At 40.8% G+C, this 16,283-nt stretch overlaps 2 protein-coding genes across 2 annotated transcripts; both read right to left on the reverse strand.

Moving 5' to 3' along the window:
* On the reverse strand, positions 11,364 to 13,199 carry LOC104732116 (cytochrome P450 705A20-like). The gene is made up of 2 exons (XM_010451646.1): positions 12,282 to 13,199; positions 11,364 to 12,198 (listed from the first exon to the last, which is right to left on the reverse strand). The coding sequence occupies exons 1-2, from the start codon at positions 13,197 to 13,199 to the stop codon at positions 11,563 to 11,565; spliced, it is 1,554 nt and encodes a 517-aa protein (XP_010449948.1). The 3' UTR covers positions 11,364 to 11,562.
* LOC104733630 lies at positions 14,826 to 15,653 on the reverse strand. The gene is made up of 3 exons (XM_019233603.1): positions 15,546 to 15,653; positions 15,338 to 15,441; positions 14,826 to 15,252 (listed from the first exon to the last, which is right to left on the reverse strand). The coding sequence occupies exons 1-3, from the start codon at positions 15,615 to 15,617 to the stop codon at positions 14,826 to 14,828; spliced, it is 603 nt and encodes a 200-aa protein (XP_019089148.1). The 5' UTR covers positions 15,618 to 15,653.

Consider the following 16,283-nt stretch of genomic DNA (forward strand, 5'->3'; position numbering starts at 1 on the left):
CTCCTACAACGTTCTAAGCCTCAGATCTCCCAAGAAATGCCACATATCACCCAAAGTCTTCTCAAGAACTCTTTCTCTCTTTCGTTCTCTCTCAAAAACGGCCACCACCCCACAAATGAGAGAAAAATCGTGTTAAGGGTTTTCTNTATCCCCTCACTGGAATACCCCATGACCACACAAGGATCATATACATGCCATAAGNAGCGTTTGACTTAAGTCAAAACGCAGGAACTTGACCTTGCATCGACCGACGCAAGATATGCGTCGACCAACGCAACTCCCAAACCGGGATTTCGGTTCACGGATGTTACAATTCTCCCCCACAAATCTAGATTCATCCTCGGATCTCGAACAACCATCAGCCAAGAACTCCCGTGCAACCATCTCCACAGCCCACACTCCTCCGACCGTNGTCCCGAAGGACCATCTGTCCCGAAGGACCGTCTGTCCCGAAGGACCATTAGTCCAGAAGGACCGTCTGTTCCGAAGGACCATCAGTCCGGAAGAACCGTCTGTCCCGAAGGACCATCAGTCCGGAAGGACCGTCTTTCCCAAAGGACCGCCTATACAGGCACTCTGGCTAAACAGCCTGCCACAAAGGCCACACAATAACAAAAGAGTACTGCCACAAAGGCCACACAATAACAAAAGAATACTGCCACACATGGCACACTGACTCGAAAGTCTGCCACTAAGGCCACACAAGCCCCTCCAAGGCTCTCCACCACTAAAATGGACAAAGTCTAACTCCCGTAAAACTTTCCATATTTAGCACTTTCGATTTTTGGAAACTTCTATTTCAGGAAACTTTCCTCTAGAAACCCTGCCTCACGGAAACTTTGTACCCCGAGCACCACATCATCTTGTTACTGAGTCGCACAACCAACACCCCCAAGCGACCGAGTAACAAGAGAGATGGGCTTGAATACTCCATTCCCACTCCAACCACGGATTACAGATGGAACCAGGCTAAACAAGCTCAAGTTGCGGCTTTCTTCTCATACCACTTCTTGAACCTTGCTTTCATCTTTGCCTCAGGCTCCCAAGTCTGCTCCTCAACACCATCACAGTCCCACAGGACTCTCATCAAAGAAATTTTCTTCTTCCGAAGTTCCTTGATCCTCCTCTCGAGAACCCTCACCAGTCTCGCCTCCAAAGTCATGTTAGGCTGAAGATCCTCTGGAATCTTAGCCAACACCCGTTCTCCCTCACGGAGACACTTCCGCAACATAGACACATGGAAAACCTAATGGAACGCACACATAACCTCATGTAACTCCAGTCTATATGCCACTAGTCCAACCCGCTCAATCACTCTGAACGGACCCATATACCTCAGACTCAACTTAGTCTCAGTCAATGACCTGTTCGGACCCCGCAACATGGCCATCTTGAGGTACACTCGGTCTCCTACCTGAAACTCAAGATCTCTCCTCCTCCTATCAGCATAACTCCTCTGTCTATCCTGAGCCTCCCTCATGTTCAGCTTGAGAACCCGAATCTTCTCTGAGGTCTCCTGAACAAAATCTGCCCCGAACATGCTCCTCTCCCCCACCTGAGTCCAGCATAACGGTGTACGACATGGTCTCCCATACAAAGCCTCATAATGAGCCATCTTAATACTCCCCTGATAACTGTTGTTGTAAGCAAACTCTACCAGGTTCAAGTGATATGCCCAATGGCCACCCCAATCCAACACACACATCCTCAGCAAACCCTCCAGCGTCTAGATCGTCCTCTCAGACTGCCCATCTGTCTGGGGATGATAAGTTGTACTAATATGCACCTTAGTGCCGATCTCTGCTTGAAATGCCTTCCAGAACACCGAAGTGAACTTCGAATCTCTATCAGACACAATGCTCGCTGGCACCCCATGCAATCTGACTATCTCTCTCACATACTTCTTAGCCAAGACCGCTGCTCCATCAGTCTTCTTAATGGCCAGAAAATGTGCTGACTTAGTCAACCGGTCCACAATGACCCAAATAGCATCAAAGGTCCGTGACACTGGCAATCCTACCACAAAATCCATAGTGATCATATCCCACTTCCACTCAGGAATGGGTAAACTCTTCAGTAACCCGCCAGGAACCTGATGCTCAGCCTTCACTAGCTGACACACATCACACCTCGAAACCCAACTAGCCACATCCTTCTTCATCCCGACCCAATGATAGTACCTCTTGAGGTCACGGTACATCTTAGTCGCTCCTGGATGAATGGATAACTTGCTCGCATGAGCCTCTCTCAGAATCTCCTGTCTCAACTCCTCATCCTTGGGCACACACACACGACCGTGCACCAAGATAGTACCATTATCTGAGACCTGATACTCTGAATCCACATCTTTTGAGACATTCACCAGCCCCAAATCCTTCTATTGAGCCAACCGCACCCTACTCAGAAGATCTGCTCTATCTACTGCTTCCAAACCCAACGGTTCCTGTGAAACAGCACAGAAGCTCAAAGCACTGATCTCTCCAACCAGAGACTCCAACTCCTGCTCGGAAAAGCCAACACTGGCGTAGTAGTCAACATCTCCTTCAGGCTTGCAAAACCCTCCACTCACTCATGTGACCAAACAAAAGGAACATCCTTCCCTATCAACTTAGTCATCGGCCGTGCCTTGCTTACAAAACCCTACACAACTCTCGTGTAATAACCTGCCAATCCAAGAAAGCTCATGATCTCTGGGGCATTCTATGGTCTAGGCCAATCTTTGATAGCCTGAATCTTCTCCGGATCTACAGAAACTCTCTCAGTAGAAACAATGTGACCCAGAAAGCCCCTCTCCNATGGCCACCCCAATCCAACACACACATCCTCAGCAAACCCTCCAGCGTCTAGATCGTCCTCCCAGATNAAACAACTTTTGCTCCCGCAGCTTCTCCAGAACTGCCCTCAAATGCACTACATGCTCTTCTGGACTCTTAGAAAATACCAGGATAGCGTCGATGAAAATGATGACAGACACGTCCATAAACTCCTGAAATACGCTGTTCATCAACCTCATAAACACTGCTGGCGCGTTAGTCAACCCGAACGACATCGCCACAAACTCATAAACCCAAACCTCGTCCTTCTTCTTGACGAACACCGACGCTCCCCACAGTGAAGTGATAAGACAAAAGAGTCCCCTGCTCAATAAATCCTCTAGCTTCGTCTTCAGCTCTACTAAACAAAAATCAAGTAAGCCGACATCAACTCACCACAACTCGGATATCAACATCTCTTGTCCATCGAAGAACCTCTAGTAACTTAATTCTTAGGAAAACTTCCACAAGATAGCTTATTACAAAGTTAGCTTTTCGCTTAGCAATTCTCCATAGCAAATCATCAATACGAACGTAATAAAACAAACAAGTATCATACGTTCACACATTCCGATTCACCGCGTCAAATACTTTGCAAGCCGCCAACTCAAACCTCTTGCCTTGTCTCCCTCAGAAAGCTTACAAAAACCTTGAATCTTGCAACCCTGTCCATCTCCAATGAACGTAATCCAACATCATCGCAACGAATTAGATTATCCTGCCATGAAGGCTTCTCGTGAACTTATGAATCTGGCAAATATGCCTTTCCTGGCTCAGACCTGCTGTAACTCCCCTTCCCGGGACTCCAGCACTACCGGCCTCACAATCCTGGCGAAACAGCCACACATTCATAACCGCTCTGGTTCATAAAACCCTGACCCATTGGTCAACACATCTAAAACCCGAGATTAACCATTGTCAATCTTTCGAGGTCTACATTCAATCGGGTTGTTTATACTCACGTCCTAGGTAGTGCTTGCTCCCAAATCCACCACCCTTAGGTCGCACCCTTCGAGCCCTACCGATCTCAGTCTCAGACCAACGTCTTCGAGTTATACCGTCTCACTCTTGGAACACAATCCTCAAGATCTTGGTATCAGGGGAACTACTCATCCCCTCAGGGGAACATAATCCCCTCTGCCACTCTCGGAGCCCCCAGCCCCTCAAGCTATCGGTATTCCGGAGAATCACCATCCCCTCAGGAGTAACAATCTTTAACCACTATAAACATCTCCCGACCAAAAGTACTTCCTGTGGCCAGAGTATAACATTTCAATGTTACACCTGTCCACTCAACTTATAATATCCAACTGGATTACCCACCAAACAGAGAAAATATCTGCTCCAACTGCATTCGTCCACCTATCCGCCTCTCTAGGCCCGATACCTCTTGAGAATAATCTCATACCGGTCATCTACAACTGCTCCATCCTCTTAACATAGGATGAAAACTCCTCAACATCCGTAGCCCTCGGCTACACACCGCCAGATGCGGTACAACTAGAGCCTGCACTGGTACCCCTCTCGGTAACCGCTCCACCAGCACGCCAACAGATCCGCCAAGCGATCATCTCAACCCTGGGCTACACCTGCTGCAACCCCACATCTGGGTTCCCAGCACCCCCGGCACGCTCACCGGCTAACCCTCTCTAGTCCCTCCTGATACGCTTGCGACCCTCTAACGTACCTCCTCGTGGAACTCTGGACCCCACACTCGCTGGCTTTGGGACCCACCCGAAGATGACCACGACCACGTCCCCGTCCACAACCAACAACTCACACACCTTTAACCACTGCACTTCCAAGAACAGAGGCTAACAAGCAATCTTAACATAACACAAAAACACGAAAACACAAACTCACTGTGGAATCACACTGTCGGCTCGAAGAGGATGTTCTAAGACTCCATGCCACACACAATTGACTAACTCAAATAATCAATCAAGACATGCAATTCCAAACATCACAACAGAAACCTAGTGAACCCAAACCTAGAACCTTAAGGGCTCTGATACCAAACTGAAAGGACCGACCTTTTTTTTTTAATAATAAATATATTAATATAATATAATAAATAAACTATAACTAGTGGTCCAATACCCACTAGCCACCTAACCACAATCACAACCAACAACGGAATAACAATACCAATAAATATCCAATAATAATCAATATCATAACCAATAATTATAACATCAACAATATCCAATACTCAAATAACAGGAAACATGAAACCAGAAACCTAGCAATGTTTCTAATGACTCAACTCTAGAATCCTAACAATGCCAGACAACATCCAATCGAGTCCCTAGAACATCCTCCTCTTCATTGCCTTGATTCAACGATCACACTTTGCCTTTACCTGCACCATAAACACATATTGCAATGCATGAGTATTTTATAAACACTCAGTAAGGCAATCCTCCCATCTACTGGGCTATACACACAAGCAATAGAGTCATCTCTAACCATCAAACAACAATCAACAATCAACAATAACAAACTGCATCGACCGACACCAACATGCATCGACCGATACCAAATGGAGGTTGCGTCGATCGACGCAAGATCTGCGTCGACCGAAGCAAGGTTAACTTGCATCGACCGATGCTCCCAATGCATCGACCGACGCATGCTCGACATAACACGAAAACCCTAGAGTTTACGCGCCGTCCTCGCATTTGCATCGACTGACGCACAAAGTGCATCGACCGGTGCAATGCCGAGCATCATTTTCCTCCGAAACTTCTCGCCGGATCTTTGTTCCTACAACCACAAAACTCGATCCCAAGCCACAAGAAAGCTTCCTAACATCCATAGCAACAATCTAACAAGTCTAACATCACACAACAAGCAGATTAAAGAGTTCTCTAGCTTAGATAAGCCATGGTCCTGCACTTACCTTTGCCAAGACGAATCTGAACCTAAACACAAGAAGAAAACGCCTCTAGGAAGCTCCTACAACGTTCTAAGCCTCAGATCTCCCAAGAAACGCCACAAATCACCCAAAATCTTCTCAAGAACTTTTTCTCTCTTTCGTTCTCTCTCAAAAACGGCCACCACCCCACGAATGAGACAAAAATCCTGTTAAGGGTTTTCTTTCACCCAAAACGCAGTGTTTGACTTAAGTCAAAATGCAGGAACTTGACCTTGCATCGACTGACGCAAAATATGCGTCGACCGACGCAACTCCCAAACCGGGATTTCGATTCACGGATGTTACAAATCCAAAGAAGAATAATAGGTTTATCCTTGGAATCAGATCTCAAGTATTTGGGGGGGGGGTGAAATTGGGACAATATTAATCAATCAAAACTTGTTCTTAGGAGCAGAGACCATTGTGTTCTCTTTTGCTTTTTTTTTTGTTTATTTGTACTTCTTTTGAAGATTCTTCATTTTGAACAGTTTTTGTCTTTCAATTTTGAAGGTTGTTATGTTTTCTTTTGGCTCTGGTGGTTCCTGCTTTTGGTCAATTGATGAGATTTTTTTTATCTGTCATTGCTTTGTTATTAACTATCATTCCGAATTTGAATCAAACTCTGCTTTTGTTTTCCAGAGCCGTTGCGAGATTTGATCAAAAGGCTTGAAGAGAGCGAAAGTGTGTGGCCTGCTCGAAGACATGTGGTTGCTTGTGCTTCTGTGTGCAAGTCTTGGAGAGATATGTGCAAAGACATTGTTCAAAGTCCTGAGCTCTCTGGCAAAATCACATTCCCTGTTCCCCTAAAACAGGTTTGTTTTTTTATTCTTTCTAATGTTTGTGATCACATATGTTTTGATTAGTATTAAGATGATTTCGAGTAATCGTTGTTTTCTTTTCGGTGTTGATAGCCAAGACCTACAGATGCGACAATGCAATGCTTTATCAAACGTGATGAAATAGAATAGGTGAAACGGTGAAGATGACAATCGGTTCTGGTAATTTCTTTAAAGGTCCTCATTTTGTGAAACCTGTAACTGACTGAGATACCCTCTTTTACAGGGCTGTTGGTGAGCCTTGGTTTGACATTGTTGTATTTGATGCGTGGAAAATGCTGGAATCATATAGAAGCTTAAAGAAACAACAAAACAGAAGCGGAGGTAAACAATTATAGAAAATTGGAAATCAGTAATCTTTAAATAAATTTAATTATGGTGTGTTCAGTTCGGGCCTTCTTGCTTTGTCTCTCTGATGGCTCTGGTAGTGAGGCTTGACCACTTATGTCATTACAGTTTGCAGTGGCTGGTTGTTGGCCTTCGGTGGAATGTTCCTCTGATGTCTCTGAGGGCTGGTCATAGTCATCAACTTCATTACAGCCGGTTGATGTCTTAGGGGGTGGTTGCTGGACTTCACTAATAACTCGAGACACGGTAAATGTCTCATACTTTGATTTGAAGTTGTACCGGGTTATTTTTAATTCAAACTCGAATGTCCTCCCATTTAACTCTGTGAGTACTTCAGGCACCCCATCCTTCATTACAGGCTATAGAAATGGAGATTAAGAAAATGATATGGAGAGAAGAGAAACATGAGAATAGGAATAATGCGTGAGTTGTAGGGATGGGGTGAGGTTAGGCTGTTACTAATATAAATAAAGAAGATGGAAGAATGTATATAAATATATGGAAGTTGAATACCTGTTCATCAAGTAGGAGAAATCTAGGCTGATAATCTTGCCTTTTTGATGGAAAGCTTTTGCATGCCATTTACGTAGAAGAAGACCACAGACGATTTGAGGAACACGTCCTGGCTGAAGGTCTTTCAACGGAGTAATACTCATAATTGGTAATGGAGGCTATTAGCGTTTAAAGATGGTTAGAATGGAATATGGAAAGTTGAATCATATATAGAATGAGCCGATTTTGGATTTTAGTAATATAAGATTAATTTATAATTTATAGTGTTGATTTCGTTTATATGGAAATTAATGACTTAAAATTTTCTTAAGGTTTAAGGAGATCGCGTGGTGTAATAAAGAGAATTGTTGAACCATATCAACCATTAAGAGAAACAATTAAGAGGAAGATATGGTGTAATTAAGAGGATCGTGGAGCAAATTGTTTTTTGAATATATGATTTTGTGTTAATTTCGTTTATATGGGAATTGATATGGGAATTGATGAGTTACGATTTCATAGCATTTAAGGAGATCCTGGAGATCGTTTTGAATATATGATTTTGTGTAAATTTTGTTTAGAAAGATCGTATAACTATTTAAGGGGTGAATAAAGAGAATTGTTGACCCATTAAAGATAAACAATTAAGACAAAGATGTGGTGTAATTAAGAGGATCGTGGAGCAATAAGAGGCAATAAATTTAGAAACCCATTTAATATCAATCGAAAATGACATGAATTAAACAAAAAGAAATGAAAATGATCTAGATTTAACATCAATCGAAAATGGCGAACTCTCCATCTTTTGGATGGCGCAGTATGATCGCAGCCAAGACTTTACTTCTTCAAGGCCTTAGAAAAAATGTTCGTTCAGGTTTTAATATTAGGGTTTGGTCTGACAACTGGATTCCTACTATACCAGCAAGACCGGCAAAAGACAGAGGTGTAACTCGAGATCCAAACTTGTATGTAAACCATCTTATCGACTTTGAGACGAAGGCATGCAAAATGGAATCACTGAATGAGTTGGTGGATCCATCTGATATTCCACTTATAACTAGTATTCAGCCTAGCAAAAGCTTTAAGGTGGATGATTATGTCTGGTGCTATACCAAGTGAGGCCAATACTCGGTCAGATCGGGCTATGCCCTTGCTACACAATCGAACCAGGAAGCCTAAGAAACAAGCACCAAAACGCTAAAGAAACAGGTTTGGAAGGTTAAAACATCAAGAAAGATCAAGCATTTTCTATGGCAGGCACTCTCGGGAGCATTAGCAGTGAATAGCAGGTTAGCAGATAGACATTGCGGGACAGACAGTTTGTGTCCCAGATGCAGAGAAGAGGAGTCGATCAACCATTTACTTTTCGAGTGCCCTCCGGCATTACAGGTATGGGCTCTATGCTCCATTCCTACCCCTCCGGGCCTTTTTCCCGTGTTCTTCTCTCTTTGCAAATCTAGATCACTTACTATGGCGAGCAAAGGAACAAGGAGTGAGGAAGAATCAGCTGGAGGCTTTTCCCTGGATCCTGTGGTACATATGGAAAGTGAGAAATGAGAAAATGTTTAATGATAAAGATATTACCCCTCTGGATACTCTTGAGCTAGCCTCCTCGGAAGCCCTGGCTTGGAAGATGGCTTAGATCGTGGACGCTTATGAAGAGTCGGAGGATAGCCATGGGGATGCTGCAGATGATGATGAGGTGTGTCTGGGGGAGATAAAGTGCAATATAGATGCGTCTTCGGAAGAAAGCTACCTATTCTCGGGTGTGGGTTTCGTTTTATATAGTGCAGGTATCAAGTTTGGTTCGAAATGCACGAGGAAATTCCTTTCGGTGCTTCATGCGGAACGGGAGGCTCTAATATGGGCGATTGAGTATGCTCTTCAGCAGGGACTAGTCTCGGTTCATTTCGAGACAGATTAGGACAACATAAGATTACATGTGATTTGTCCCAAAAACATATTTTTAATTTAAAAAACACATCATTTCTCCAAGTGATACGTCTTTTTTTTCTAGTATGACTGTTAGTCGGTAATTGAGTTTGGTTTTAATAATTATACAAGCAGTTACATATGTCAAGTGAAAGAGTGTCTGTTGAAGTCTATTTAAATATGTTGTTGTAAATGTCGAAACACAAGTTTCGTCGGTCTGTCAATTAACAGTCTATGGAGAAGAGAAGACCGATTATCAAACTGTTCAGAAAATCCTAATCTCTCTTCCTGAAAGATTTGACAGCATTGTGGCTGTGATGAAGCAAAAGAAGTATCTGACTTCGTTCATGTGTCGGCTCGCAGTGAAAGAATGACAGAAGGCCCGTTTCATGCTTTCTCACGAGAAAGAAAAGCTGTTGTTAGACCAGAGACTGGGAAAAGCAAGGGGCGTGACAACAACGGCAAACAATGGTGTGGTTATTGTAAGATGGAATACCACACAGAATCAAATTGCTGGGTGAAACAAATTAAAGATGGATCAGAGTAAAAAGTCGAAATGCTACAACTGTGGCGAGAGTGTCGTTCAAAGAAGTATGAACGGGCACATGTGAGTTCTAGATATTGAAGATCATATGTTATTTAGTGTAACAGAAGATGCACGGATAATCACAAAAGAAGATGTGTGGTTAGTGGACAGTGGTTGCACAAATCATATGACGAGGGAGGAGAGATACTTAGCTTCACAAGCCTTGATAGAAGTATCAATGTTCCAATAAAAGTTGGGAAGGGAGAAGTCGGTCATGGGTTTGTTCCCTCCTCTCTATAGAAAAATGTTCACTCTTTGGGTTCTCACACATTACACGCATGCTCTGCGAGGACTCTGAAACAACTCGATCCAAGAATAATAATAGGCTGGTTTTCATTATATATATTCAGATAAAAGTATTGGGAAAGAGTAACTAAACACAACCGTGTATGAATAAAATCGAGACTTTATTTAAATCTAATACCAGTGTTATAGAATATCGTTTATTAAACACAACCTCCGATGATCTCTATGTCTTATGATCACTACTCTAATCATATATACTCCTAACATGCATCACAAAGAAAGCATGAAAAACAATTTACCTAGTGAGGTAAATCATTCCTACTCACATGCTGTCACAATATTTAATCACCCAATTACTCAAAACAATAATTTACATTAATCATATAGCTTCTTGCTCATACACATAATAGAAAATATTTATATTCTCATAACTTGCTCGACATTATCTAACATGCCCATGAGTCTTTATCTATCCTTCTTCATGGCCACACAACCCTCGAGCTTGGTCAACATGACTCTCCAGTCCATTTGTTTGGACACATTCTATTATTTCGAACATCAGGTCCAATAAAATATATGAAGGCACGGGGATTGTCCTATGCATGAAGCTACTAAGGTGAAGCCAACATATTACCAGGTCTTTGTGCTTCTTCCGTAGTAGTCAAGGTAGCCACACAGCAGCAAGTCACCACATTTGATCGACTAAGGCGAAGTACATATCGAAGTCTTATCCAAAATTGATGTATTCTGAGTGGCTTACGGGTTTTATAGAACATGTGAGTTTTCACGTCTTGAAACCTCTTTTATGTTCTTTAACTCTTTCTTTTTCTTGCGAACAAGTTTAGATCTAAGTTCAGCTTGGACTTCATCTAGGAATTCCCCATACACAAGTGGTTCAGGAAGGTTGGTCCAATGGAAGTATTTAAATAACAGCATTCAAGTTTGCTTCTCCAGTGTCTAGCTACCTTTCCTCTGATTCTCTAGTAACTTGATTTTTTTTTGCAAGACAGCCGAGATCAATGATAAAAGGCAAAACGATACACATTATGGAAAGTTCTTTTACATGAAACCAACGCTTTCTGGCATTTTGATGTTATGGGTTGAAGAACTAGAGATGAAATAATGAAATATAACTTGCAAGATTTTTTGTCGAAAAGAAAATCCAAATAACTTAGATAAGCTTAGTCTGAAGAATGATGATGCCTTAGAGATCTTACATATGACTTTCAGATTTTCAGATATAACAAACACAAAGAAAGCAAATGTAATTCAACGTTCGGGAGCAAAGATACTGAATATAGAGACAACATAGAAGATAACAAATGCAAACATATAGAACAGAAGAAAGTAGACTTGTTATAAGCTCCCAACCTAAGTATCAAAGCTAGAAATTTAGAGATTAGAAGTAAAAGAAAAAGGTTGGGTTCTAAGAACTGGAGTGCACTTAAGCGGATGAACCATTTTTAGGGTCATTCCTTCAAAAGTCTCGTCCATGTTGACCTTATCTTCTTTGATTTCCCAGTCAAAGCACTGCACCATCACTCCTATTGCAGTTCCTACAAATATAGAACCAAGATTTGATCCAGGACATCCTCTCCTTCCACTTCCAAAAGGAAGGTACTTAAGTTCTTGATCTTTCTCGTCCTCTTGCTCTGATCTTGTAGAACCTAGAAACCTCTCTGGTTTAAAACTTTCAGGATCCTCCCAAGAAGCAGAATCTCTCATGACAGCGTAGATGTTGATAATGAGTGTTGTCTTCTCCGGTATGTAATATCCTTTGACCTCAGATTTTTCTTGGAACGTCCGTATCAAGACTGGAGATGGTGGGTGGAGTCTTAGAACTTCCTTAACCACTGCTTGCAAATAAGGAAGGTTTGGTAAATCTGTTTCTTGGATCAACCTTGTTTCCCCTACAACGGAAATGATTTCTTCTCTCAGTCTCTCAAGAACTCTAGCATCGTTGATCATCTCGGCCATTGCCCACTGTGTTGTTTGCACCGAGGTATCAGTGCCTCCAATGAAAAACTCCTGCATTGAGAAGACTCAAAACATTATATGTAAATATTTTTTAGATTATCTAATTAAATTGACAAAATGATAGGAACATCTACCACAAAAAATCCCTTGATATGATTCCATGTGATCTTATACTCTGCGTTTTCATCTCCATAAGCTGCCAACAACACGTCCATCATATCCATACCTTCTTGATACTGCTCTTCATGTTTCTCCTTGTGTTCCTGAAGCATCCTCTCTAGCAGCTCATCGAATTTGTTGGAAACAGCCATTATCTCCTTCTTGAATAGTGAAATCCCAAGCTTCGCAAGCGGTCTGCGCAATATAGCTGCCAAAAATATCTTCTCCGACAAGGCATACGTTTCATCAACCAAGCCCCTGACTCTCTCTGACTCACCGTCGTCCTCTGAAAAACTCCTTCCCATGATCAGTTTACACAAGGTGTTGTTCATGAGCTTCATGGCTTCCTTACCAATGTCAACGCTCTCATTCTTTGTCGCCTTATCGAGAATGCTTTTGTAAAACCGTTGTAGCTCTTCAACACGAACACCTCGTGAACGCTCCAACACTTGCGGTCGGAATAGCTTTGTTGCCATGAGCTTCTTTATGAACTTCCAGTACTCTCCGTGTGGAGCGTTCAAGATGCCAGAAGCCCCAAACATGAGAGACTCATCAATCGCAATGATACCGCGAGAGGAGACGTTTACGTCATGGACCTTGAAGATTTCGTAGGCCATTGGGGCAGAGGAGACAATAATGATGGGTACATAGAAAATGCGGATAACGAGGAGAGGTCCATACTTGGAGGAGAGTTTCTGAAGAGACTTGTGAGTGAGGGCAGAGAGGAGAAGGTGAAGATGACCGATGATTGGAAGAGAAGGAGGGCTCGGAGGCAGAACAAAGCTTCGTGAGTCTTTTGGTTTCTTGAAGAAGAGCGAGTGAAAGAGGACTATGAAGAGGCATGCAAGGATGAAGATACAGAAGTTTTGGAAGTCAAAGATGATTGCTGCCATTGTTTCTCCAAATTAAGTTAAGAGGCTGACGAAACTTGATGAAGAAGCCGTACGTTAATATAATGTATCAAGATGACCAACCATGCATTGTTTATTACAAAGAAAAAAAGCCATGTCTGGAAGAACGTGGCATAACTGACGCTTGTGATAAAATCTATAATATCAATATAGTTTGGATCGGAGTTTGAGAATACTAATAGTCAAGTGGTAAGATGTGTTCACTTGATCTTATCAAGCGGATATGAAGAACTGTTCATGTCCAAATGGACGTTGAGAGTATAAATCCAAATATGAACATATCTATTAATTATTTCGACATATATATCTACCATAATCTCAGTCACTTTCAAAACTTATATTATCTCAGTTAACTCTTCAACAATAAAAGGGAAATTCCAAGACTTTAACAAAATTCAATCAACATAATTACCTCTTACGACATGCACATGCATATACCTGACTCATCAAGCACAACCAATATATATATATTAAGTATTGATTGCACACAGTTATTCGTCCGTCATAGTTTCAAAATCACCGCTTCGGATTGGAACATAGGGAGAGACGTATTGGTTCTCTGGACTTCCGGTATTGTTATCGGTATATAAGGAGTCCTCTGGAAATAATATTTTCCAGCTAACTCTTACACCACGTTCATGGCATAGAAGGTTGGTCCTCTGGAATTAGTTAAAAAAATAACAGCAAATGCTTACTGCCTTCGTTTACCTCCTCACATGCATGCAGCCGATGTCTTCAGTGTTACGCACTTTGTCTCTTTTGTAGCAAAAGATAGGGAAATTGGGGGTTATTGTATTGTTTATTTTCTTTAAATACGATTCATTCAATTATAAAACAAATTACAGACTACAAATTAAATGATTATCAAATATAAAAACTAATAAATTTTGAACTCTAAAACAAATTTAATTTGAAACTTTTTTTTCTTTCTAAGAACTAATTATTTCGATACAAAAAAGATTAAACACATTCAACAAAGTAAGCATATTACTTAACAAACGGATCAAATGTGATCACCAAAGTGGAGCAGACAAAATGAAAAACGTGGGATAGTTAATGTTGCTCTAGTTTAGGCAATTGTTATGAGAGTCAAAAGAATCTAAGCAAAATAAAATAAACTAACGAAATATGGTCAAGGCGAAAGTCATTAAACTAATGAAATACATGGGGCGATTAATGCTGCTCTAATTTATGCATTGACTCTCAAAAACCATAGTATAATACTGTAATAGTAACACATACAAGTAATAAGACTCAAAGACTTTGCACTAGTAATTTAACGTTATATGATTTATAAATAATTTATAGTACAGTATATATATTTTCTTAACTTGTTAAAATATTTACTATGTCTGAATATTATATAGCACTAGTTGGGTTTTGTTTTATAATATGTTTTGAAAACCTTTTAAAATTATGAGAAACTGATGAGTAAAAAAAATGTTATCAAAAAAAAAAAAACACAAAATGTTAAAAAAAAAATGTGTTAACACTCTCATACAATATAAACAAAACAACAATCTCAATCTCAATCTCAATCTCAATCTCAATCTCAATCTCAATCTCAATCTCAATCTCAATCTCAATCTCAATCCCAATCAAACTTTTTTATCTCATGAATGATCGATCTCTTCTTTCACTCTCTCCAAGATTTGGATGCAGCAACTTTCTCCTAACAATGCTTTTCATCTTCTCCGCATCAGAATTGCCAATGCCAAGGTCATTACTTGAAGCTAAACAATCACTTATTGAATTCGCAGAAATACTGATGTTTGAATGGTACTTTTGGGAAAGTTCCATTACAATGTCTGTAATTTCATCTTGCGGCATCTTGGTGTCTAGAATTTTGACTATCTCCGAACACACGATGTTTCCTCGGCGCAAATCTACACAGTCTTTGTCAAACTCACGCCCAAACCTCTCGACGAACATGATCCTTATGTACTGAAGCTCGTTAAGCTCCCCGATTCTTGATGCAGCAAATATCAGTCCGGCCATTGCTTCTTTAGTTACGTCCGGTAACATATGAACATCGCTGGGAGAGAAACATAAGTATATTAGGGTTTTTGAACCGCTAAGGTTTAACGTATGTCACAAGTTATATATCAAGAACAAATTACCTTTGATGACTTAAAATAGATATACTCTGCAAGATGGATTTGCAGAAGTATTCGACCTGATCATAGGCCAACAACCTTCCCTCATCTTCATAGAATTGCTTCGCCTAGGGTTTCAATATGCAAAACCGGAAAAAAAAATTAACATGGTGATAGATATTATAATCAATCAAGAAGAATTAAGATGGTGATTGAGATTAATTTCAGATACCTTTGGTAGAGCTTCTGAAAAGCGGCCATTGGGAAGGAGCTGAGCGATATCTGAGCGAGATTGTCTGACCATGCACTCTCTTCGCTTCCGATGTAATTCGACAGAACATATCAGGTTCTGAATATGTTGTTTACTGCAAGTGCAAACAAGACAGATAAATTGAAAACTCGAACAAAAAAACAAAACAAATCATAACCGTGTAAGGCAAGTAAATCAAGTTTCTTACCACTTGGAAGCTTTTCGCCATCTTGAAGAACGAGAAGAAACGCCAAAGACGTTACTAAAGCAACCCAACTCTGATTTTGTTTTCATGGCAAACATTAGTATTTGCTTTCTACCGTAGGAAGGTGAACAGATATTTGTAAGTTATGTAAGTAAGGGACTAATAATGAGATGTGAATATATATAGCCAAAAATCTATCAATATTATCCTTTTAAATTGATAATAATTATATCCATTTAGTCTTTTTATTTACCATGTATTAAATCTGGAAAACCCCGTTTATTCTTTTCCAATATGGAATTGGAAATCCAAATGCATTTCACGTTTGTTTTATTAAGAGATACATCAGTAACTTAACTAAAGTAAAAGGGAATACAAAAAGCATTTCATATTCCATTTAGCTACGGCAATTCAATCGTCCAATAATGTTGTTTTTTCAATCAAGATTTCAAGTTTTTCAATCGTCGAAAATATGAAATCATCATTATGTGTTCTACTATATTTTGTTTCGTTGG

The sequence above is a fragment of the Camelina sativa genome, chromosome 12, assembly GCF_000633955.1.
Source record: "Camelina sativa cultivar DH55 chromosome 12, Cs, whole genome shotgun sequence".
Classification (NCBI taxonomy): Eukaryota; Viridiplantae; Streptophyta; class Magnoliopsida; order Brassicales; family Brassicaceae; genus Camelina; species Camelina sativa.